Here is a 27,216-nt window from a genome sequence, read left to right as displayed (position 1 = left end):
AACTTAGCCCAGAGGCAACAAACGACCTGAACAAACCCATAACTGAAGTAGAGATTGAATCAGAGATTAAAGACCTCCCAACAAAGAAAAGACCAGGCCCAGACGGCTTCACACCAGAATTCTACAAAACATTCAGAACAGAACTAACCCCAATCCTCTACATACTTTTCAAAACAATAGAAAAAGAGGCAACCCTTCCAAACTCATTCTATGAAGCCAACATCACCTTACGCCCAAAACCAGACAGAGAACTAACAGAGAAGGAAAACTACAGACCTATTTCTCTGATGAACATTGACACTAAGATTCTAAACAAAATCCTAGCCAACAGAATTCAAAAACACATCAGACAGATCATTCATCCAGATCAAGTAGGACTCATCCCTGGAATGCAGGGAGGGTTCAACATTCGGAAATCCATAAATGTGATACACCACATACAAAAATTGCAAAACAAGTACCACATGATAGTATCAATAGACGCAGAAAAGGCTTTCAACAAAATTCAACACCACTTCCTACTAAAAACCCTAACCAAGGTAGGCATAGATGGAAAAATTCACAACATAATCAAACCAATATATGAAAAATCCAACGCCAGCATCATACTGAATGGAGAAAAATTGGAACCCTTCCCACTGAAATCTGGAACAAGACAAGGATGTCAGCTTTCTCCACTGCTGTTCAATATAGTCCTAGAGGTACTCGCTGAGACCATAAGACAAGAAAAAAAAAAAAGGAATCCAAATGGGAATCGAAAAAGTCAAGCTTTCACTACATGCAGATGACATGATTCTCTAGATAGAAGACCCAAGAGACTCAATACAGAAACTGCTAGATCTTAATGAGAGTTTGGTAGAGTGGCAGGGTACAAAATTAATGAACAAAAATTAACAGCCATAGTGTAAGCAAATAGCCCAAAGATGGAAAAAGATGTAACCAGCAAGATACCATCCAAAATAACAGAGAAAAGTATGAAATATCTGGGAATAAATCTAACCAAAAATGTAGAAGACTTATTTGAAGAAAACTACAAACCACTTAAAAAACAAATTAAACAAGACCTCAAAAGATGGAGTAATATCCCATGCTCCTGGATAGGTAAAATCAATATCATTAAAATGTCTATACTGCCAAAAGCAATATATACATTCAACGCAATCCCAATCAAATTGCCCAAAACATTCTTCATGGAACTGGAAACAATGATCCAAAGGTTCATCTGGAAGCACAAAAAACCACGGATAGCTAGAACCATCCTGAAGAACAGGAAGTTAGCAGGGGGAATCACAGTTCCGGACCTCTGAACATACTATAGGGCAGTGGTTATCAAAACAGCCTGGTACTGGCACAAAGATAGAGAGGAAGATCAATGGAGCAGAATAGAAACACCAGAAGGAAACCCACACAGATACAGCCAAATAATCTTTGACAAAAAGACAAACGACAATCCAGGCAAATCGGAAGGTCTGTTCAATAAACGCTGTTGGGACAACTGGTTGATAGCCTGCAGAAACGAAAAAAAATAGATCCACATCTCTCACCATACACTAAGATCAGATCTAAATGGATAAAGATCTAAACCTCCATCCAGAAACCTTCAAAGTTTTGGAAGAAAATGTTGGAAACACACTGGAACACTTAGGGGTAGGCCCTCACTTCCTAAAAAAGACTCCAAAAGCAGTAGAATTCGAAACCAAAATAAACAATTGGGACCTCATCAAACTAAGAAGCTTCTGTACAGCTTAGAAACAATCAACAAAGTAAAAAGGCAACCCACAGAATGGGAGAAGATCTTCGCACACAACATAGGTGATAGAGGGATGATCTCCAAAATTTATGAAGAGATACAAAATAACCAAAATGTCAAAACAAACAAGCCACTCAAGAAATGGGCATGGGAAATGGGCAAACACTTCACAAAGGAACAAACCCAAATGGCAAATAAACATAGGAAAAAATGCTCAAGTTCCCTGGCAATAAGGGAAATCCAAATTAAAACATCAATGAGGTACAATCTGACGCCAGTAAGACTGGCCCACATGAATAAAAGCACCAACAACACTTGTTGGCGAGGTTGCGGGGAAAAGGGAACCCTACTCCACTGCTGGTGGGGCTGCAGGCTGGTACAGCCTCTATGGAAATCAGTATGGAGAATATTCAAACAACTCAAATTCAACATACCGTATGATCCAGCAATAGCACTCCTAGGAATATATCCAGAACACTTGTTTTATGAGAAACCAACATGCACTCCTATGCTCATAGCAGCACAATCAGTAATTGCAAAAACATGGAAGCAACTGAAATGCCCATCAACAGAGGATTGGATAAGAAAGCTATGGTTCATCTACTCCATGGAATACTACTCAGCTATCAAAAAAAACAAAATGCAGCTCTTTGTGGCCAAATGGGCCAAACTGGAAACCATAATGCTAAGGGAAATGAGCCAATCCCAAAAGGTTAAATACCACATGTTTGCCTTAATTTAAGATGATATGATGTTATGTATAACATGTTATGTTAAGTATGTTATATGTTGTGTATAAACTAAAATTGAAATGTCAATGAGGTGGTCACAGAAGGTGGTTAAGAACTCGCATTTACTTTTACCATATTGGTTACTCATTACTATGTCAATTAATTCCATAATGATGTAAATTTGTGCTGATGGTATGTTGGAGCTTTCAATTGACTGGGATGATACTCTGCTGGCTCTGTCTTCAGACCAGAGAGGGTATACCTAAGAAGCCGTTGAACTTGACTAGACAATAAGATGTTGCACTCTATGTTTGGTATACGCTTGCAATGGGGGAATCTCAACTGAACTTGAGCTGTGGTTATGCAACAAGGTGGAGGAATCCACCATGGTGGAAGGGTTTGGGGAGGGGTGGGGAGAACCCAAGTATCTACGCAACTGTGTCACATAATACAATGTAATTAATGAAGTTAAATAATAAATAATTAAAAAAATAAAAATAAAAATAAAAAATAAAAAAAGAAGAGGATGTGGAAATAATAGCCTTACTCACTGTCCTGTAGCCCCTGAAGCTTTTGACCCAAATCAACTACGTAAAGATTGTCAAAAATAGAATTCAACAAAAACAAACGGAGTTAGGGTTAAATTTAAGAGTTTGATTTTTGTTTGAGTTAGGGATGCACTTAGTAGTAGTAGTAGAAATCGGGTCATGATTTGGTCTAGGGGTATGATCAGGTAAAGTCTAGGGCTTGGCTTAGAGTTACAGAAAGGGCTGGCCTCAGGGAAGATTTGTTTCAGGAAGCCGGCTGGTCAGGATGAAGCGAATCTTTAGTGTTGTTTTTGACTCTTGGGGCTATGACTCTGCTTGGCTTTCTGTTGAGCTTGAATGCTCCTATTTCAGTTAGATTGTTGTAAAAATGTTGGGATTACGATTGGCGTAGGACTAAGGTTAGGGCGAGGAGTAGAGATGGACAAGGATTAAGGTTAGTATTTGGGACAGGGTTAAGTCAAAGCAGAGGTCGATGAGAGTAGCGCTAGGTGTAAGATTAGAATTAGGGCTACTTCTACAGGAAGAGTTGAGACTAACCCTGCCTGTAAGGCTGACTGAGTCACTTGACTTTTCATAGATGTAATCATCAGACTGGCTATAGGCCTAATCCTAAACCTCACGTTGACCCTAGTCATAATTTCAAACTAGAGTAGCCATAACTCTTTTTGTTTTAATAATTATGACGTTGTATTTGAAAGTAAGATATACAGCATTTACCCAATATCTATTTCAACGTCTACCACAAATACGTATTACAACCTAGAGCACACCCAAAGCCAGACAGGTTGATCTCCAACCCTGGCCATTATCCTAACCCGCATGCTGATCCTAGCTCTAGCTCTAGCTCTAGCCCCAATCCTAAAAGTGATCCTAGCCCTAAACCCAACCAAATCCCTAGTCCAAACACCAACTCCAACCCTGACACAGATCGAGACATCACTGTCATACTAAGCCTAGCCCTAACACTGAACCCAATCCCAGCAACATTTCTAAACCTAAACCGCAATGCTAATGGGAATCATCACCCCCATTAGAACACTAAGCCTAAACCCAACTGTAGCCTAAAACTTCACCACAAGATTTGCACCTAACACTAGATTTGGACCTAACCTTAATCCTACAACAACTTTCACACTAGCATTAGCCCACACCCTAACATGAACTCTAGCTCTAAGCATAATCATTCGGACATAGACTAGAATCTCACCATGATACTCAAATTCACACAAAACAACCTCTTCATCCTCAATGGAGCCACAGCTTTCATCGTAACCTCAAGAGTAACCCTAACTGTATTCTGAATCCACACAGTCCTTTCCAAAGTCCTGACAATAACCCTCAATCAAAGCACTAACTCAAACCAAGCCTGAACCAGAAATGGAACCCAAACTCTCTATCCAGCATTAATCCAAACACTATTCTTTACCTCGTACTAATCCTCACACAAATCCCACTTCATGCCACATACAAAACCTAAGTCTGGACCTAATCTTATTTGTCAGTTGAACCCTCACCCTCGCCCTCACCCTCAACCTCACCCTCACCCTCACCTTAACCCTAACCATTGGGATAACCATAACTCAAATCTCAAAACCTAACAGTAACCTCACTACTAGACATGACCTTTAGCATTAGACCTAGCTCTCACCTTAATTCCACCTAAGCATAATCCTAGCTCTATTCCTACTAGTAACCCAAATCAGAAACCTCAATTGAACCTTAACACTCCACCTTGCCCTAACCTTAAGTCTAGGCTTTGACATCAGTGCAAACATAAGCTTAGATAGCATTCTAACCCTGATTCCAACCCTGTATCCAACCATGGTATTGATCCCAACCATCTCCCGGAAGTCATCTCTTTTACACTATGGTGACCCACTTACATGACACTGGACTGCACTAGGAAAACTTCACTGAGAGCCATGACAATAAATGGGATGTAAGGTCTGCCTATGGAAATCAACTTGGCTTGGCTCTTCCACATTACATAGGTTATTCCACACACTACCTCTAATGGAGAACTAGGATTAGATTGGCTCCTTGAAGAAACACAAGGATTCTCATCGACGGAAAATGAAATTGCTTTCATATTACCGGTGTTGAAAAGGTCCTAGGCTTCACTACATTGTCAGCGGATTTGCAAACTCACATTCAAGGGAAACCCAACCCCACACACTCACGCTCTGCTGGCTTCCATGGAGTCTGCACGTCTTCTCTGCTAGGGCCTGTGGCGAGAAGGAACAAAGAAAGCAGAGCTTGAAGCACTCACCATCTCTCTTTACTCCACAGAGGAGACTGCCTGTCACCATGGCTTTTCCAGAATGCAGAGGCTACAGGATTCCGGGCTTCTATGACCAGGCAGCTGCTGATTGGACAGCTTGTAGGGCCACACAGCCCTGTGAGGTCTTAGAGATGCAGCCAATCAGAATGCTCCCTGTCATCAGGACAGCCACAGGGAGTGACGTGAGTGAAGCAAGAGTGATGCCCAAGCGTGTGCTGGGCAGAATCAGGCTGGACTGCAAGACCCATTGGTTCCAGTGGAAGACAGGCCTGCAAACACAACCAACCCAGCAACTGCCACAACCAGCTGATCGGGCTGATGGGCTGTGTCGGGCCCTGGACTTGCTAGTATAGACAGAATCTGGACTGGGAATACCTCAGACACAGAGGAGCTCTTTGGGGATCTCCCCATTGAAACTGCTGCACTCAGAACCCTAACCATGAGAAGACAGAGGACAGAACAAGTCAATCACCCACTTCAGCCACGTATTGGCAGAGAAAACCTGGGCAAACGCAGACTCTAAGATGGACTGTGTCAATCAGTGTATGCTGCAGAGAACTCATCGTGCTTACACTTGCATGATTGGCAGCAATTCATGACTATCAAAACCACTTGAGAAACAAAGAAACAAACAAGAAACCCACTTGAGCAGGACTCTTGCAGCAGGCCCCACATCAGGGTCCTGGGGCCGGGAGGAGACTGGGTGGGGCTTCTTCCTTTATCTCCCTCCCCATTTACCCCCAGATACAGTCAAAGAAGAGGATGTGGAAATAATAGCCTTACTCACTGTCCTGTAGCCCTTGAAGCTTTTGACCCTAATCAACTACGTAAAGATTGTCAACAATAGAATTCAACAAAAACAAAAGGAGTTAGGGTTAGCTTTAGGAGTCTGATTTGTGTTTGAGCTAGGGATGCACTTAGTAGTAGTAGTAGAAATCGGGTCATGATTTCGTCTAGGGGTATGATCAGGTAAAGTCTAGGGCTTGGCTTAGAGTTACAGAAAGGGCTGGCCTCAGGGAAGATTTGTTTCAGGAAGCCGGCTGGTTCAGAATGAAGGGAATCTTTAGTGTTGTTTTTTGACATTTGGGGCTATGACTCTGCTTGGCTTTCTGTTGAGCTTGAATGCTGCTATTTCAGTTAGATTGTTGTAAAAATGTTGGGATTACGATTGGCGTAGGACTAAGGTTAGGGCGAGGAGTAGAGATGAACAAGGATTAAGGTTAGTATTTGTGACAGGGTTAAGTCAAAGCAGAGGTCGATGAGAATAGCGCTAGGATCTAAGATTAGAATTAGGGCTACTTCTACAGGAAGAGTTGAGACTAATCCTGCCTGTAAGGCTGACTGAGTCGCTTGACTTTTCATAGATGTAATCAGCAGACAGGCTATAAGCCTAATCCTAAACCTCACGTTGACCCTAGTCGTAATTTCAAGCTAGGGTAGCCATAACTCTTTTGCTTTTAAGAATTACGATGTTTTATTGGAAAGTAAGATATACATCACTTACCCAACCCCTATTTCAAAGACTAACACGAATGCTAATTACAACCTAGAGCACACCCAAAGCCAGACAGGTTGATCTCCAACCCTGGCCATCATCCTAACCTGCGTGCTGATACTAGCTCTAGCTCTAGCTCTAGCCCCAATCCTAAAAGTGATCCTAGCCCTAAACCCAACCAAATCCCTAGTCCAAACACCAACTCCAACCCTGACACAGATCGAGACATCACTGTCATACTAAGCCTAGCCCTAACACTGAACCCAATCCCAGCAACATTTCTAAACCTAAATCGCAATGCTAATGGGAATCATCACCCCCATTAGAACACTAAGCCTAAACCCAACTGTAGCCTAAAACTTCACCACAAGATTTGCACCTAACACTAGATTTGGACCTAACCTTAATCCTACAACAACTTTCACACTAGCATTAGCCCACACCCTAACATGAACTCTAGCTCTAAGCATAATCATTCGGACATAGACTAGAACCTCACCATGATACTCAAATTCACACAAAACAACCTCTTCATCCTCAATGGAGCCACAGCTTTCATCGCAACCTCAAGATTAACCCTAACTGTATTCTGAATCCACACAGTCCTTTCCAAAGTCCTGACAATAACCCTCAATCAAAGCACTAACTCAAACCAAGCCTGAACCAGAAATGGAACCCAAACTCTCTATCCAGCATTAATCCAAACACTATTCTTTACCTCGTACTAATCCTCACACAAATCCCACTTCATGCCACATACAAAACCTAAGTCTGGACCTAATCTTATTTGTCAGTTGAACCCTCACCCTCGCCCTCACCCTCAACCTCACCCTAACCCTAATCCTAACCCTAACCCTAACCCTAACCATTGGGATAACCATAACTCAAATCTCAAAACCTAACAGTAACCTCACTACTAGACTTGCCCTTTAGCATTAGACCTAGCTCTCACCTTAATTCCACCTAAGCATAATCCTAGCTCTATTCCTACTAGTAACCCAAATCAGAAACCTCAATTGAACCTTAACACTCCACCTTGCCCTAACCTGAAGTCTAGGCTTTGACATCACTGAACCATAAGCCTAGATAGCATTCTAACCCTGATTCCAACCCTGTATCCAACCATGGTATTGATCCCAACCATCTCCCGGAAGTCATCTCTTTTACACTATGGTGACTCACTTAAATGACACTGGACTGCACTAGGAGAACTTCACTGAGAGCCATGACAGGAAATGGGATGTAAGGTCTGCCTATGGAAATCAGCTTGGCTTGGCTCTTCCACATTACATAGGTTATTCCACACACTACCTCTAATGGAGAACTAGGATTAGATTGGCTCCTTGAAGAGACACAAGGATTCTCATCGACGGAAAATGAAATTGCTTTCATATTACCGGTGTTGAAAAGGTCCTAGGCTTCACTACATTGTCAGCGGATTTGCAAACTCACATTCAAGGGAAACCCAACCCCACACACTCACGCTCTGCTGGCTTCCATGGAGTCTGCACGTCTTCTCTGCTAGGGCCTGTGGCAAGAAGGAACAAAGAAAGCAGAGCTTGAAGCACTCACCATCTTTCTCTACTCCACAGAGGAGACTGCCTGTCACCATGGCTTTTTTAGAATGCTGAGGCTACAGGATTCCGGGTTGCTATGACCAGGCAGCTGCTGATTGGACAGCTTGTAGGGCCACACAGCCCTGTGAGGTCTTAGAGATGCAGCCAATCAGAATGTTCCCTGTCATCAGGACAGCCACAGGGAGTGACGTGAGTGAAGCCAAAGTGATGCCCAAGCGTGTGCTGGGCAGAATCAGGCTGGACTGCAAGACCCATTGGTTCCAGTGGAAGACAGGCCTGCAAACACAACCAACCCAGCAACTGCCACAACCAGCTGATCGGGCTGATGGGCTGTGTCGGGCCCTGGACTTGCTAGTATAGACAGAATCTGGACTGGGAATACCTCAGACACAGAGGAGCTCTTTGGGGATCTCCCCATTGAAACTGCTGCACTCAGAACCCTAACCATGAGAAGACAGAGGACAGAACAAGTCAATCACCCACTTCAGCCACGTATTGGCAGAGAAAACCTGGGCAAACGCAGACTCTAAGATGGACTGTGTCAATCAGTGTATGCTGCAGAGAACTCATCGTGCTTACACTTGCATGATTGGCAGCAATTCATGACTATCAAAACCACTTGAGAAACAAAGAAACAAACAAGAAACCCACTTGAGCAGGACTCTTGCAGCAGGCCCCACATCAGGGTCCTGGGGCCGGGAGGAGACTGGGTGGGGCTTCTTCCTTTATCTCCCTCCCCATTTACCCCCAGATATAGTCAAAGAAGAGGATGTGGAAATAATAGCCTTACTCACTGTCCCGCAGCCCTTGAACCTTTAGACCCAAATCAACTACGTAAAGATTGTGAACAATAGAATTCAACAAAAAAAAAAGGAGTTAGGGTTAGCTTTAGGAGTTTGATTTGTGTTTGAGCTAGGGATGCACTTAGTAGTAGTAGTAGAAATCGGGTCATGATTTGGTCTAGGGGTATGATCAGGTAAAGTCTAGGGCTTGGCTTAGAGTTACAGAAAGGGCTGGCCTCAGGGAAGATTTGTTTCAGGAAGCCAGCTGGTTCAGGATGAAGGGAATCTTCAGTGTTGTTTTTTGACACTTGGGGCTATGACTCTGCTTGGCTTTCGGTTGAGCTTGAATGCTCCTATTTCAGTTAGATTGTTGTAAAAATGTTGGGATTACGATTGGCGTAGGACTAAGGTTAGGGCGAGGAGTAGAGATGGACAAGGATTAAGGTTAGTATTTGGGACAGGGTTAAGTCAAAGCAGAGGTCGATGAGAATAGCGCTAGGATCTAAGATTAGAATTAGGGTTACTTCTACAGGAAGAGTTGAGACTAACCCTGCCTGTAAGGCTGACTGAGTCACTTGACTTTTCATAGATGTAATCAGCAGGCAGGCTATAAGCCTAATCCTAAACCTCACGTTGACCCTAGTCGTAATTTCAAGCTAGGGTAGCCATAACTCTTTTGCTTTTAAGAATTACGATGTTGAGACTCGCAAGATGGCCGACATAGGAGGAAGACTGTGAGAGAGCTCACAGACAGAGAGGGCTAGAACGCGACAAAAGAGTAAGTGGAGCAGCATAGAACTACAGGGAGAAGAACGTGAAGTTCCCTGGACAGTGTGGAACCAAAAAAATCCACACAACTCGGAAGAGCAACCAGGGAAAAAACAAAAGAAAGAGCAGGGGAGACGACTTTCCGCTCCTGACCTGCTGAGTCACCTCTGAGTGCAGACACTGAAAGCCGCCGACCGATCCGGAGACCGACCCGCAGACGCAGTGGCCGTGAGGACCAGCGGTGATTGGGACCCGCTGGCATCTTCTCACCCTGGTCACCACGACCCTGAATCACCGGGACCCGCCGGCATCCGCCCACCCTGGTCGCCAGGCCCCGCCGGGACCTGGCCCAGCCGCAGCCTCCAGGTTCCAGCCGCCTGCACCCGCGGAGACCAGCAACTGACACAGCAGTCGCTGGGAGACACACCTGCAGCGAGAATTCCGACCAGAGGAAGAGGCAGACTGCAAGAACCTGAGGTTTGAGAGAGTTGGGTGGGGACAGTGGTGGGTTGGAGGCTTCGGGAGTTGGCCCCCCAGGGGCATGCACAAAGCCTGAACACAATTGGTGCTCCTCTCCCCGCCCCTCCCCCACCCCCAGACTCCTGCGTCTAGAGACACAGGGCGAGTGCCTTGAAATTGCCAAAACTGTGTCTGGGAGAAAGGCAAAAGGCACATTGGATATTCCCCCGTGCCCGTGCCTTTGCGGTCTGGCACTCAGCTGGGCGGTGCTATCCCACAGGAACCCGAGCACGCCTCTGGGCTGAGCAGGCAGTCCCGTGCTAGCGCTGAGGCGGTCGGTCCCCTGCAAGCGCTGGGGTGGGCGGGCCTGCACAGGAGGCGCTTCCAGAGAACACCTGGAACACCCACGCCCTATAGTCCAGTGCTCCGAGCCCTGTGATCCCGCGCACAGGGGGTGCGCACAGAGAGTGCCTTCACTCCCCCACGCCCTGTGGTAGCATACCTGTAGGGGACAAGCTGAGAGTGCGCTTTGAATCCACTGGGCCCTGGAAGTGGCGCCCTGAGGTCCAGTGTTCTGGAGACGCACCAAAAGTGCCTTGAAAATTCCCACACCCTGCTACTCCACGCCTGCAGACTCCGATCTCTACAGGATAGTGCTTGGAGACCCCTCAGCACACTGGTGCCTAGGTCTCTCAAAAAAGAAACACTAACACAATGGGAAGAAATACCAGAAAAGGTAATGATCCAGATGAGAGTGCCAACACCCTACCAATACAGGATCGAAAGCCAATGTCTATTTCGGAGATGCGAGATGAAGACATAGAAGATCTACCAGACAAGGAATTCAAAAAAATAATGTTAAAATATGTCAGAGACAATGAGAAGAATTGGGAGGACTTCAAGGAATTCAAGAACCACATAGCCTCAGAAATACAACAAATGAAAAGTAAAATCCTTGACTTAGAGCCCAAAATTGAGAGCCTAACCAACAGAACAAATGCAGCAGAAGAGAGGATCTCTGAAACAGAAGACACACAAACGAACATACCCAGTTCATGAAACAGCTGGAGACAAGTCTGAACAAAGCCAATAAGACCATACAAGAAATGAAAGACAACCTCAGAAAATCAAATATTAGGATTATTGGCCTTCCTGAAGGAGCGGAAAAAGAGTCAGGAATGCAAATGGTGCTCGACGAAATTATACAGGAAAACTTTCAAAACACTTGGAACATGAACCCAGCCCAAATCCAGGATGGTCAGAGGACTCCCAGCAGATATGACCCAAAGCGATCTTCACCCAGACATATGGTGCTCAAGTTCCACTCCAACGAAGACAAAGAAAGAATCCTAAGACAAGTACGAAACAGAGAAAAGATCACATACCGGGGAAAACCAATCAGGATCACTGCTGACTTCTCTGAAGAGACTTTACAAGCAAGAAGAGAATGGACAAAGATCTTCCAAATCCTGAATCAGAACAACTGTCAACCAAGAATATTGTACCCAGCAAAGATCTCATTCGTATTTGAGAACGAAATCAAATACTTCCACAGCAAAGAGAAATTAGAAGAATATGCCAGCACAAAACCAGCTCTACAAAATCTCCTTAGAAATGCACTAAATCCAGAAAAAAAGGAGGTGAATCATAAGCAAAGATGGCAAACAGGAAGATCTTCCCACTAAAGTCCACACAAGGAAAGGCAATTACACAGATATCAACACCCACAAAAACAAGTATGGCAGGGCAAAATCACAACCTCTCAATTTTAACTCTTAACACAAATGGCCTGAACTCACCAATCAAAAGGCATAGATTAACAGAATGGATTATCAAACAGCACCCAACTATCTGTTGCCTACAAGAGACACATCTAACCAGAAGAGATTCGAAAAAGCTGAAAGTGAAAGGTTGGAAACAAATATTTCATGCCAATGGATGAGAAAAAAAGGCTGGGGTAGCTGTCTTAATTTCAGATGATGTGGACTTCAATCTGACACACATCAAAAAGGACAGGGAAGGACATTATATATTGGTGAAGGGACTGATCCATCAGGAAGTAATTACCATTGTGAACATATATGCACCAAATTCAAACGCACCTAGCTACGTGAAGCAATTACTCACGGACTTAAGGGGAGACATAGATATGCACACAATAATAGTGGGTGATCTTAACACCCCACTAACAACTATAGACAGATCAACAAAACAAAAACTCAACAAAGAAACAACAGAGCTCATACAAACAATAGAACAACTGGACTTGGTTGACATTTATAGAATTTTTTACCCTAAGGCCACAGATTATACATTTTTTTCAGCAGTGCATGGCACCTTCTCCAGGATCGACCACATGATAGGACACAAAGCAAACCTAAATAACTTCAAAAAGATAGGAATCATACCATGTACCCTCTCAGACCACCACGGAATGAAGCTGGAAATCAGCAATTCAAAATGTCCCAGGAGATACAGAAACTCTTGGAGGCTGAACAATATGCTATTAAACGAACAATGGATCAGAGAAGAAATTAAAGATGAGATCAAAAAATTTATGGAAACCAATGAAAACTCTGACACAACATTCCAAAATTTGTGGGACACTGCCAAAGCAGTGCTACGGGGTAAACTCATCGCAATTGGAGCTCATGTCAAGGCCCAAGAGAGGCGCCAAATACAGGAACTAAACACACACCTCCAGGAATTGGAAAAACAACAGCAGAAGAGCCCCACACACAATAGGAAACAAGAAATCATCAAAACAAGGGAGGAAATCAACCAGATAGAAATAAAAAAAACCATACACAAAATCAATGAATCAAAAAGCTGGTTTTTTGAGAAGATAAACAAGATAGACACCCCACTGGCCCGACTGACAAGGAAAAAACAAGAGAAGGCAAGAATTAACAGCATCAAAGATGAAAAAGGCAACATAACAACATACACCGCATCCATTAAGGCCATAATTAGAAATTACTACAAAGCACTGTACTCCAACAAATCAGAAGATCACCAAGAAATGGAAAAGTTCTTAGACTTCTACCACCTGCTAAAACTTAGCCCAGAGGCAACAAACGACCTGAACAAACCCATAACTGAAGTAGAGATTGAATCAGTGATTAAAGACCTCCCAACAAAGAAAAGCCCAGGCCCAGACGGCTTCACTCCAGAGTTCTACAAAACATTCCGAACAGAACTGACCCCAATCCTCTACAAACTCTTCAAAACAATAGAAAAAGAGGCAACTCTTCCAAACTCATTCTATGAAGCCAACATTACCTTAATCCCAAAACCAGACAGAGAACTAACAGAGAAGGAAAACTACAGACCTATCTCTTTGATGAACATTGATGCTAAGATTCTCAACAAAATCCTAGCCAACAGAATTCAAAAACACATCAGACAGATCGTTCATCCAGATCAAGTAGGATTCATCCCTGGAATGCAGGGAGGGTTCAACATTCGCAAATCCATAAATGTGATACACCACATCCAAAAACTGAAAAACAAGAATCACATGATAGTATCAATAGATGCAGAAAAAGCTTTCAACAAAATTCAACACCACTTCCTACTAAAAACCCTAACCAAGGTAGGCATAGATGGAAAAATCCACAACATAATCAAACCAATATATGAAAACCCCAACGCCAGCATCATACTGAATGGAGAAAAACTGGAACCCTTCCCACTGAGATCTGGAACAAGACAGGGATGTCCACTTTCTCCACTACTATTCAACATAGTCCTAGAGGTACTCGCTGAGGCCATAAGACAAGAAAAAGAAATCAGAGGAATCCAAATGGGAAACGAAAAAGTCAAACTCTCACTATATGCAGATGATATGATTCTTTATGTAGAAGAGCCAAGAGACTCAATACAGAGACTGCTAGAACTTGTACGAGAGTTTGGTAGAGTGGCAGGGTACAAAATTAATGAACAAAAATCAACAGCCATAGTGTATGCGAACAGCCCAAAGATGGAAAAAGACTTAACCAGCAAGATACCATTCAAAATAACAGAGAAAAGTATGAAATATCTGGGAATAAATCTAACCAAAAATGTAGGAGACTTATTTGAAGAAAACTACAAACCACTTAAAAAACAAATTAAACAAGACCTCAAAAGATGGAGTAATATCCCATGCTCCTGGATAGGTAAAATCAATATCATTAAAATGTCTATACTGCCAAAAGCAATATATACATTCAATGCAATCCCAATCAAATTGCCCAAAACATTCTTCATGGAACTGGAAACAATGATCCAAAGGTTCATCTGGAAGCACAAAAAACCACGGATAGCTAGAACTATCCTGAAGAACAGAAAGTTAGCAGGGGGAATCACAGTTCCGGACCTCTGGACATACTATAGGGCAGTGGTTATCAAAACAGCGTGGTACTGGCACAAAGATAGAGAGGAAGATCAATGGAGCAGAATAGAAACGCCAGAAGGAAACCCACACAGATACAGCCAAATAATCTTTGACAAAAAGACAAACGACAATCCAGGCAAATCGGAAGGTCTGTTCAATAAATGCTGTTGGGACAACTGGTTGATAGCCTGCAGAAACAAAAAAATAGATCCACATCTCTCACCATACACTAAGATCAGATCTAAATGGATAACAGATCTAAGCCTACATCCAGAAACCTTCAAACTTTTGGAAGAAAATGTTGGAAACACACTGGAACACTTAGGGGTAGGCCCTCACTTCCTAAAAAAGACTCCAAATGCAGTAGAAATCGAGACCAAAATAAACAATTGGGACCTCATCAAACTAAGAAGCTTCTGTACAGCTAGAGAAACAATCAACAAAGTAAAAAGGCAACCCACAGAATGGGAGAAGATCTTCGCACACGACATAGGTGATAGAGGGCTGATCTCCAGAATATACAAAGAGCTACAAAACAACCAAAATGTCAAAACAAACAAGCCACTCAAGAAATGGGCATGGGAAATGGGCAAACACTTCACAAAGGAACAAACCCAAATGGCAAATAAACATAGGAAAAAATGCTCAAGTTCCCTGGCAATAAGGGAAATCCAAATTAAAACATCAATGAGGTACCACCTAACACCAGTAAGACTGGCCCACATGAATAAAAGCACCAACAACACTTGTTGGCGAGGTTGCGGGGAAAAGGGAACCCTACTCCACTGCTGGTGGGGCTGCAGGCTGGTACAGCCTCTATGGAAATCAGTATGGAGAATATTCAAACAACTCAAATTCAACATACCGTATGATCCAGCAATAGCACTCCTAGGAATATATCCAGAACACTTGTTTTATGAGAAACCAACATGCACTCCTATGCTCATAGCAGCACAATCAGTAATTGCAAAAACATGGAAGCAACCAAAATGCCCATCAACAGAGGATTGGATAAGAAAGCTATGGTTCATCTACTCCATGGAATACTACTCAGCTATTAAAAAAAACAAAATGCAGTTCTTTGTGGCCAAATGGGCCAAACTGGAAACCATAATGCTAAGGGAAATGAGCCAATCCCAAAAGGTTAAATACCACATGTTTGCCTTAATTTAAGATGATATGATGTTATGTATAACATGTTATGTTATGTATGTTATATGTTGTGTATAAACTAAAATTGAAATGTCAATGAGGTGGTCACAGAAGGTGGTTAAGAACTCGCATTTACTTTTACCATATTGGTTACTCATTACTATGTCAATTAATTCCATAATGATGTAAATTTGTGCTGATGGTATGTTGGAGATTTCAATTGACTGGGATGATGCTCTGCTGGCTCTGTCTTCAGACCAGAGAGGGTATACCTAAGAAGCCGTTGGACTTGACTGGACAATAAGATGCTGGACTCTATGTTTGGTATACGCTTGCAATGGGGGAATCTCAACTGAACTTGAGCTGTGGTTATGCAACAAGGTGGAGGAATCCACCATGGTGGAAGGGTTTGGGGAGGGGTGGGGAGAACCCATGTATCTATGTAATTGTGTCACATAATACAATGTAATTACTGAAGTTAAATAATAAATATATATATATATATATATATAAAAAATTACGATGTTTTATTGGAAAGTAAGATATACATCACTTACCCAACCCCTATTTCAAAGACTAACACGAATGCTAATTACAACCTAGAGCACACCCAAAGCCAGACAGGTTGATCTCCAACCCTGGCCATCATCCTAACCCCATTGAAACTGCTGCACTCAGAACCCTAACCATGAGAAGACAGAGGACAGAACAAGTCAATCACCCACTTCAACCACGTATTGCCAGGAAGCTGAGGGTATGTGAAGTTGATGAGCCAGGTGGAGTTTTTTTGGCACTAGAAGAGTTGAGTTGCTGCTTCAGGCAGTGGCCATTCACCAACACACTACCATCCTTCAGGGGACATAGCTACTTAAAGTCATATATGCTGCCAGAGCACTTGGTTTCCACAGCAACGGGAAATGGTTTGGTCTCTGAACTTATCTTTTGCTTTGTAATTTTGAGCGCCTTGAGTGAGGAGTTACATGTTAGTTTTGTTTGGGTGCTCAACATGCTTGATTCCATCCCACTGGTCTTAAAACGCATTGGAGCGCAAGTGACCAAACAGTGTTTCCTAGATAACTGACAGGACAGCTGATGGTATGTGAAGTTCATGAGCCAGGTGGAGTTGTTTTGGCACTGGAAGAGCTATGCTGCTGCTTCGGGCAGTAGCCATTCACCACCACACTACATTCCCTTGGTGTCATATCACAGAGACCTATGTGCTGAAAGAGCACGTGGTTTCCTTGGCAACGGAAAATGGATTCGGAGCTGAACTTGTCTTTGGCTGTGCAGTTATGAGCGCCTTGAGTGATGAGCTCCATGTTAGTTGTGTGTGAGTGCTCAACATACTTGATTCCATCACATTGGGCTCAATCGGAATTGGACGGCAAGTGACCAAACAGGGTTTCCTAGATATCTGCCAGATCAGATGATGGTATGTGAAGTTCATGATCCAGGTGGAGTTGTTTTGGCAGTGGAAGAGCTGTGTTGCTGCTTCGGACAGTTGAAATTCTCCACCAAACTATCTTCCTAAGTTGTCATATCCAGTTTCAGACTTATGTGCTGCCAGAGCACTTGGTCTCCGTGCAACGGGAAATAGTTTGGGCACTTAACTTGTCTTTGGTGATAGATTTTTGAGCGCCTTGAATCAGCAGCTCCATGTTAGTTTTGTGTGGGTGCTCAACATGCTTCATTCCATCACACGGAGTTCAAGCAGCATTTGACAGGAAGTGACCAAACAGGGTTTCCTAGATAGCTGACAGGACAGCTGATGGTATGTAAAGTTCATGAGCCAGGTGGTGTTGTTTTGGCACTGGAAGAGCTGTGCTGCTGCTTCGGTCAGTGGCCATTCACCACCACACTACCTTCCATAGGTGTCATATGGACTTACAGAAATATGTGCTGCCAGAGTACTTGGTTTCCATGGCAACGGGAAATGGCTTGGGCGCTGAACTAGTCTTTGGTGTTCGAGTGTTGAGCGCCTTGAGTGAGGAACTCCGTGTTAGTTTTTTTTGGATGCTCAAGCTGCTGATTCCATCACAATGGGCCCAAAAGGCATTGGAGCGCAAGTGACCAAACAGCGTTTCCTAGATAGCTGCCAGGACAGGTGATGGTATGTGAAGTTCATGAGCCAGGTGGAGTTGTTTTATCACTGGAAGAGCTGTGCTTCTGCTTCAGACAATGGCCATTCACCACCACACTACCTTCCTTAGGTGTCATATCCACTTACACACATATGTGCTGCCAGAGCATTTGGTTTCAATGGCAACGGGAAATGGTTTTGGCACTTAACTTGTCTTTGGCTGTGAGTTTTGAGATCCTTGAGTGAGGAGCTCCATCTTAATTTTGTGTGGGTTCTCACGCTGGTTGCTTCCATCACACTGGGCCCAAAGGGCATTTGACCACAAGTGACCAAACAGGGTTTCCTAGATAGCTACCAGGACAGATGATGGTATGTGAAGTTCATGAGCCAGGTGAAGTTGTTTTGACACAGGAAGAGCTGTGCTGCTGATTCGGGCGGTTGCCCTTCACCACCACACTACATTCCTTATGTGACATATCCACTTTCACACATATGTGCTACCAGAGCACTTGGTTTCCATGGCAAGGGGAAATGGCTTTGGCGCTGAACTTGTCTTTGGTGATGGAGTTTTGAGCGCCTTTAGTGAGGAGATGCAGGTTAGTTGTGTTTCGATGCTCAACATGCTTGATGCCATCCCACTGGGCTCAATGGGCATTAGACAGGAAGTGACCAAAGAGGGTCTCCTAGATACCTGCCAGGACAGCTGACGGTATGTGAAATTCATGCGCCAGGTGGAGTTGTTTTGGCACTGGAAGAGCTGTGCTGCTGCTTCGGTCCGTGGCCATTCACTACCAAACTGTCTTCTCTATGTGTTGCACCCACTGTTCCACATATGTGCTGCCAGAGCACTTCGTTTCCATGGCAACGGGAAATGGCTTTGGGCGCTGAATTTGTCAATTCTGTGTAATTATGAGTGCCCTTAGTGAGGAGCTCCATGTTAGTTTTTTGTGGGTGCTCAAGGTGCTTGTTTCTATCATATTTGGCTCAATGCTCATTGAAAAGCAAGTAATCAAACAGTCCTTCCTAGATAGCTGCAAGCACAGCTGATGGTATGTGATGTTCATGAGCCGGGAGGAGTTTTTTTTGGCACTGGAAGAGCTGTTTTGCTTCTTTGGGCAGTGGCCATTCACCCCACACTGTGTTCTCTATGTGTCACATCCACTGTTCCACATATGTGCTGCCAGAGTACTTGGTGTGCATGGCAAAGGGAAATGGCTTGGGTGCTGAACTTGCCTTTGGCTGTGGAGTTTTGAGCGCCTTGAGTGAGCAGCTACATGTTAGTTGTGTGTGGGTGCTCAAGCTGCTTTTTTCCATCACACTGGGATCCATGGCCATTTGATCCCAAGTGACCAAACAGGGTTTCCTAGAAAGCTGCCAGGACAGCTGATGGTATGTGAAGTTCATGAGCCAGGTGGAGTTGTTTTGGCACTGGAAGAGCTGTGCTGCTGCTTCAGGCAGTGGCCATTCACCCCCACGCTACCTTCCTTAGGTGTCATTTCCACTTTCACACATAAGTGCTGCCAAAGCACTTGGTTTCCATGGCAACGGGAAATGGTTTGGGCCATGAACTTATCTTTTGCTGTGTAGTTTTGAGCGCCTTGAGTGGGCAGTGTGGAGCCCAAATTTATCTCCAGCAGAAAAAGTGTCAATAGGATGCCTGCAGGCAGAAGACCTTGTGAGATAAGGAGCGGCAGAAGACCTTGCAAGAATGAGAGCTAGGAGCCGTTGGGTGCTTTCCAAGAGCTAGGAACAGTAAGCTTCAGTTTCCCAAGTTTCCATTTTTACAAAAGAAAGATAAGTTTCCATTTCTCAGACATTGAGTCATTCTTGAAGACGACTTTGAGCAAGGACAGCTCCTGTACCAATCATAGCCTTGTGTAACTTAAAGGTGCCAATGAGATCCCTGTAACTATGCATCTGCTTCTGTAACCCCGCTTCCTGCTTCCCATATCCTATAAAAAGTCCCAGCTTGTGCGGCTCGGTGCTACTCCCTGCTAAAACGCGCGGGAACGTCCACGAGCCCGTGTGAAATAAACCTTGCCTCATGTGTGATTGCATCTCTTGGTCTCCTGTCTCATGTCTGCCGGCGGATTCCGTTCGTCCGGGGTTGAGGGGCCCCTGGGCCCTGCCCATTCGGGTTTAACATTTGGAGGTCCCAGCGTGATTTGGGGACCCTCTGCCGCACCCACGGACAGCTGGCCAACAGGAGGTAATGCTGTGACTGCAGTCAATGGCTTTCTGTTGTCTCTTATTGTTGTATCTCTTTGTGATATTGTGAGACTTGGTTTCTGGAGATGTCTTTGTGATATTGTGAGATTTGGTCTTTGGTGATCTCTTTGTGATATTGTGAGACTTGGTCTTTGCTCTTTTCCTGACAGATCCGTTTGGCCTCTGATGAGGCGTTTGGGAGACTAGAGAAGGAGTCGATGGACTCTTCGGACTTCTCTCTCTCCGCCCCAGGGGACGCCCCGTGGGATTGGAAGCCTTCGGGCTTCATTTGGAAGCCTCCGGGCTTCGTGTGGTGGCCACATCTTTCTTCCTTTTTGGTGTTGTTGTTTTTGGTGCATTTCTTGTGCGGGGGTTGAACTCCCCGTGTGTTCTGTGGAGGCGCCGGCGCTGTGTGAGTTAGTAAGCATGCTGCGTGTGAGTGTGTGTGTGAGAAAGGCCTGTGTATATTGCCTGTAGTGTGTAAAGTTTGATAAGTAAGTAGTGTGGATGTGTTAAGATGGGCCAAAAGGTCACAACTCCCCTGAGTCTTTCCCTAGATCACTGGAGTGAGGTCCGTGACCAGGGTCATATCCTCTCCGTGGATGTGAAAAAGAAGAAATGGAGGACCCTTTGTGCGGCTGAATGTCCGTCATTCGATGTCGGATGGCCACGAGAGGGAACTTTTCATCTACCCATTATTTTACAGGTCAAGGACCGGATCTATGACAAGGGTCCCCAAGGCCATCCGGATCAGATCCCTTATGTAACTGTGTGGGAGAACCTTGCCACTAATCCCCCTCCCTGGGTGTCTCCATTTCTCCCAACAGGAAAGGAGAGAGTAAGCGGACCATCGGGAAATGTCTCCTCCTTATATCCCACTGTAGTTAAAGGCTCCGTTAAGGCGGTCCTTCCTCAGGATGACACCTTACTAGCTGATCTGCTGAATGAGGAACCCCCTCCATACCAGGTCCCTCCTGCACAGCCTGTCACCCCACAGGCGGCAGCTCAGCCTCCGCCAGGGGCCCCAGAGCGACCTGAGCCATCTGCCCCAGTGGAGGCTGACACCACCACCAGATCACCGCCCAGCTCCCCCGTGGCAGGCAGGCTGAGAGGGAGGAGGGAAGCTGTTCCAGGAGAAGTGTCAGTGACCCTTCCATTGCGCCAGATGGGAGGCGCCGAGGGTCCCTGGCAGTATTGGCCTTTTTCTGTGTCTGATCTTTATAATTGGAAACAGAAAAACCCCCTTTCTCCAAGGATCCCATTGCACTGACTGGGTTGATTGAATCTATTCTGTTGACACATCAGCCCACGTGGGATGATTGGCAGCAGCTTTTACAGATCCTATTAACCTCTGAGGAGAGGCAACGGGTGTTCATGGAAGCCCGGAAAAATGTTCCGGGGGACGATGGCCGGCCCACTCAGCTACCCAATGAAATTGATGAGGCGTTCCCTCTGAGGCGTCCGGATTGGGATTTTCACACCGACCAAGGTAGGGGACACCTGTGTCTTTATCGCCGGATTCTCATAGCGGGCCTCAGAGGTGCCGGGCGACGCCCGACCAATTTGGCACAGGTAAAGCAGGTGATTCAAGGGCCAGAGGAGACCCCGACGGGTTTCTTAGAGAGATTAAAAGAAGCCTATCGCATGTACACATCATTTAATCCCGATAGCGAGGAGCAAGCAGTAAATGTGGCAATGGCCTTCATTTGGCAGTCAGCGCCAGATATTCGGAATAAGTTACAGTGATTAGAAAATTTGCAAGGATAGATTTTCAATAAGAGAGAAACAGCTGAAGAAAAAGAAGAGAGACTTAAGAAAGAGGCAGAGTTGCGTGAGGAGAGGTTGCGAAAAGAAGCAGAAGAGAGAGATAAAAAGCGCGATAAGGAATTTAGCCGGCTCTTGGCCACAGTAGTGGAAAACAGGAATTCAAGCGCAGGGAGAATGGATAGGATCCCGGAGACGGGCAGACCTAGAGACTATCGAGGCCAGTGTGCCTATTGCAAGGAGAGGGGGCATTGGGTCAGAAATTGCCCCAGACTGAGAGCAAAGGAACAACGGAAAGAAGTGAACCAGCCTTCTCGAGTTCTGGCTTTGGATGAAGACTAGGAAAGTCGGGGCCAGGAGCCTCCCCCTGAGCCCAGGGTAACCTTGCAAGTAGGGGGGCAGCCGGTAACCTTCTTAGTAGACACAGGGGCTCAACACTCGGTGCTCAATCAAAGACCTGGGCCTCTAAGTGACCGAACGGCATGGGTGCAGGGGGCCACTGGGGGAAAACAATACCGATGGACCACTGAGAGAAAAGTACAATTGGCATCAGGGAGAGTTACTCATTCGTTTTTACATGTACCCGATTGCCCATACCCACTCTTGGGAAGAGACTTATTAGGAAAGTTAAAAGCCCAAATCCATTTTGAAAAAGGTGGGGCTACAGTTACTGGTCCAGAGGGAGCCCCCTTGCAGGTCCTAACTCTGAGCTTGGGAGAAGAATATCGATTGTATGATAAACCTGACTACTCAATGACCATGGCTATCGACTCTCAGAATATGTGGCTGACTAAATATCCATTGGCATGGGCAGAGACTAAAAGAATGGGGATGGCCGTGCACCAACCTCCCCTCATAATAAATGTTAAGGCATCGGCGGTGCCATTTGCAGTGAGACAATATCCAATGACCCATGAGGCCCATGAAGGGATACGACCTCACATCTAGAGACTCCTAGATCAGGGGATTCTGACTCCCTGCCGTTCCCCTTGGAACACCCCTCTGCTGCCGGTCAAGAAACCTGGTACTAATGATTTTAGACCTGTGCAAGATCTACGGGAGGTTAATAAGAGGGTCAAAGATATGCACCCAACAGTGCCAAATCCTTATAATCTTCTCAGCACCCTGCCACCTACTCATATTTGGTATACAGTGTTGGATTTGAAAGACGCTTTCTTTTGTTTAAGACTGAGCCCCCAAGGTCAGCCCTTGTTCGCGTTCGAATGGCAGGACCCGGAAATGGGTATCTCAGGACAATTGACTTGGACTCATTTGCCTCAAGGCTTCAAGAACAGCCCTACTCTGTTCAACGAGGCGCTACATCGAGACCTCACAGGCTATCGGGTAAGAAACCCCCATCTGATTCTTCTCCAGTATGTTGATGACATACTTTTAGCTGCCTCGTCAGAAAAGGAATGCGAGGAGGGCACAGGAACTCTTTTAGAGACATTGGGGCATTTGGGATATCGGGCCTCAGCCAAGAAGGCCCAGATTTGCCAACAGGAAGTGACTTACTTAGGTTACAAACTAAAAGAAGGACAACGGTGGCTAACTGAGGCATGGAAAGAAACTATTTGCAACATCCCCGTGCCTCAGAACCGCCGCCAATTACGAGAATTCATTGGCACCGCCGGGTTCTGCCGATTGTGGATCCCGGGGTTCACTGAATTGGAGACCCCCTCTTTACCCACTGCTAAAATCTGAGACTCCCTTCGAATGGACCCCAGAGCAGCAGGGGGCATTTGACAGGATCAAAAAGGAATTGCTCTCTTCCCCGGCATTAGGACTCCCTGATCTAACTAAGCCCTTTGAACTCTTCCTGGATGAGCGAGGGGGATATGCCTAGGGAGTCCTTACTCAACGACTTGGACCTTGGAGGCGCCCTGTTGCCTACTTATCCAAGAAACTGGACCCAGTGGCTGCTGGGTGGCCCCCGTGTCTCAGGATGGTGGCCTCAGTGGCAGTGCTTGTTAAGGATGCCACCAAACTGACCTTGGGGCAGCCCCTGACTGTGTTGACGCCCCACGCTGTTGAATCCCTCATTCGACAGCCTCCGGAGAGATGGGTATCCAATGCTAGACTGACTCACTACCAGTCAATGCTGTTGGATACTGATAGAATTCGGTTTGGGCCAGTCACTACCCTCAACCCTGCCACCCTATTGCCAACACCCCATGAGGCCACCAGCGATCCTCATGATTGTCAGCAAGTCCTGGCCGAAGTTCACGGCACCCGACCAGACCTGCTGGACCAGCCTCTGTCGGGAGCAGATTTCACCTGGTTCACGGATGGGAGTAGCTTCATCGCCAATGGAGAACGGAGGGCCGGAGCAGCGGTGACTACCGATTCTCAGGTGATTTGGGCTGGCACCCTACCGCAAGGGACGTCAGCCCAACGAGCGGAGCTAATTGCCTTGACGAAAGCCCTTCAATTGGCGGAAGGTAAGAGACTTAATGTATACACAGACAGTAGATACGCCTTTGCTACTGCCCACATTCATGGAGAAATATACCGGAGGAGAGGGCTGTTAACGTCTGAGGGAAAAACTGTTAAAAATAGACAAGAAATTATTGAACTGCTAAAAGCTTTGTTTCTTCCAAAGGCCTTAAGTATCATACACTGTCCAGGACATCAAAAAGGAGATAGCCTGGTGGCGAAAGGAAACCGTTTAGCAGACTCTACGGCTCGAGAGGCAGCAACAGGGCTTCAAGTCCTAGTCACCAGAGATCCCTGCTCTGAGACTCCAGAGGCCCAACCCAAATGGGAATATTCGGAGCAGGACCTGGATATAGTCCAGGGACTACAGGCCAGTTTCGACCCAGAGGAAGAGGTCTGGGTTCATCAAGGTAGACGTGTGATGCCCCTCGCAGTGGCCAAGCAGTTGATTGACCAAATTCACAGACTCACTCATTTAGGTGTCAAGAAGATGAAGTCAGTTTTACAATGAGAAGAGGTAGCCACCTACATCCCATGTAAAACGGCACTCTTGCAGAAGACTGTTGATAACTGTAATGCCTGCACCCTTGTCAACCCCAGCAGGGAAAAACCGGCATTGGGAGCTAGACTAAGAGGGTGTAGACCAGGAGAACATTGGGAAATAGACTTTACTGAAATTAAGCCAGGGATGTATGGTTACAAATACCTTCTAGTCTTTGTAGACACCTTCTCAGGATGGGCAGAAGCCTTTCCCACCAAGAACGAGACGGCCAATGTGGTGGTTAAGAAACTACTAGAAGAAATCTTTCCACGATATGGAATGCCACAGGTAATAGGGACGGACAACGGGCCTGCCTTCGTCTCCCAGGTAAGTCAGTGAGTGGCCAAGACACTGGGGATCAATTGGAAACTTCATTGTGCATATCGACCCCAGAGCTCAGGACAGGTAGAAAGAATGAATAGAACAATCAAGGAGGCTCTGACCAAATTAATGCTTGAAACCGGCATTAAAGACTGGGTACAGTCCCTGCCATTGGCACTCTACCAGGCCAGGAACACCCCTGGCCCGCTTGGCCTAACCCCATTTGAGATTTTATATGGTGCACCCACTCCCCTTATAAATTTTTGTAATGATTTCATTTCTAATCAAACTCAGGCGACGCCACTCCAGGCACATCTGAGGGCACTACAACTGGTGCACCAGGACATCTGGGGGCCCCTGGCCGCTGCCTATCAGGACGCCCAGACATCCCCTACGGTGCCACACCCCTATAAGATTGGAGACACTGTCTGGGTTCGCCGACATCAGTCCGGGACGCTGGAACCGCGTTGGAAAGGACCCTACACTGTCCTTCTCACCACTCACACCGCTTTGAAGGTAGACGGGATTGCGTCGTGGATCGACGCTTCTCACATCAAGGCAACCAGACCCGAATCCCCAAACGCCAACACTCCACCTTCGCAATGGAAAGTCCAGCGCACTCAAAACCCTTTAAAGATAAGACTATCGCGTGCCTAATTTTCTGTGTTGCTTTTGTATGCAGTAGCCCTCACCTGCCACAATTACAAACTTGGCAGGTGATTTCTGCTACCAGTAAGGTAGCATGGGAGGTACAGTCAGACCAACATCCCATAGGAACTTGGTGGCCTAATCTATACCCTGATCTTTGCCAGCTAGTGGCCGGCCTAGAGAATTGGGGTGCCAGTGATAAAGACCCTGCCTCAGCCTCGACATTCTGCCCTTCCAATTTCAGAGGGCGGGGCCCTTCGGGCTTTCTCCCTAACCTAGCCCGCTGTTATAACCCCTTGCTCAGGCGGTCCCTTTGAGACGAACCTTTTTATGTGTGTCCTTGAGAGGACCGCAGAAGCCCTGCTTGTGGGGGAACAGAGTCCTACTATTGTAAAACATGGGGCTGTGAGACTACGGGGACAGGATACTGGATACCTAAGACAAGTAATGACTACATACAAGTGACCAGGGCTACCTTTAATCCCTCATCTTGTAATCAATTAAATGTCACCTTCACTGCCAAAGGTAAAAAAAGCCATTTGCCTTGGCTGACAGGTAGAACCTGGGGACTACGTCTGTACAAATCAGGGGAGGATCAAGGGCTTCTCTTCAAGATCAAACTACACCTAAATCAAGGGCTTCCACAGTCCATTGGACCGAACTTCATTTTGGCAGATCAGAGGGGCCGATCCAGATTACATGAGCCTCCTCCAGCACCGCCCGCTTCCAGATTACATGAGCCTCCTCCAGCACCGCCCACTTCCACTCCTAGCATAGCTGTTACTTCACCCCCTATTCCCGGAGGCACCGGAAATCGCCTGTTGAAATTAATCAAGGGGGCATATTTAGCTTTGAATGCTTCAGATCCCAATCGTGCTAAAGACTGTTGGCTGTGTTTAAGCCCGAGTCCTCCGTATTATGAAGGCATCGCTGTGAGTCTAGAGCCTTCCACCCACTCTTCGCCTCCCCCAGCCTGCTCTGTGTAGGATCATGAGCTGACTCTGACTGAGGTCACAGGTAAAGGGTTATGTATTGGTAAAGCACCTAAGAGACTGAGTCTTTGTAATGTCTCTCTCCAGGTAAGGCCTGGAGATTACTACTTGACCCCACCTGAAGGAACCTATTGGGCTTGTAACACCGGGTTAACTCCTTGTGTTTCAGCTAGGATTCTTAATCTTACCAGTGATTTTTGTGTGCTTGTACGATTGTGGCCCAAGATGACTTACTATTCCTCCAATGCTATTCTTGCAGCCTACGAGCATCCCAACCGGATCAAACGAGAGCCTGTTTCCTTGAC

The 27,216-nt window shown here is 45.7% G+C and overlaps 1 protein-coding gene across 1 annotated transcript; it reads left to right on the top strand.

Annotated features, from left to right (window-relative positions):
• The first annotated feature begins 20,726 nt into the window (after positions 1-20,726).
• LOC131478738 (uncharacterized) lies at positions 20,727-25,928 on the top strand. The gene is given in 3 exon segments (XM_058659311.1): positions 20,727-21,435; positions 21,438-23,650; positions 23,652-25,928. Coding segments are annotated over 3 exon segments (5,199 nt in total).
• Positions 25,929-27,216: the final 1,288 nt, after the last annotated feature.

Source organism: Ochotona princeps, chromosome Y (genome assembly GCF_030435755.1).
Source record: "Ochotona princeps isolate mOchPri1 chromosome Y, mOchPri1.hap1, whole genome shotgun sequence".
NCBI lineage: Eukaryota > Metazoa > Chordata > Mammalia > Lagomorpha > Ochotonidae > Ochotona > Ochotona princeps.
This window is presented reverse-complemented; position numbering and strand designations above follow the sequence as displayed.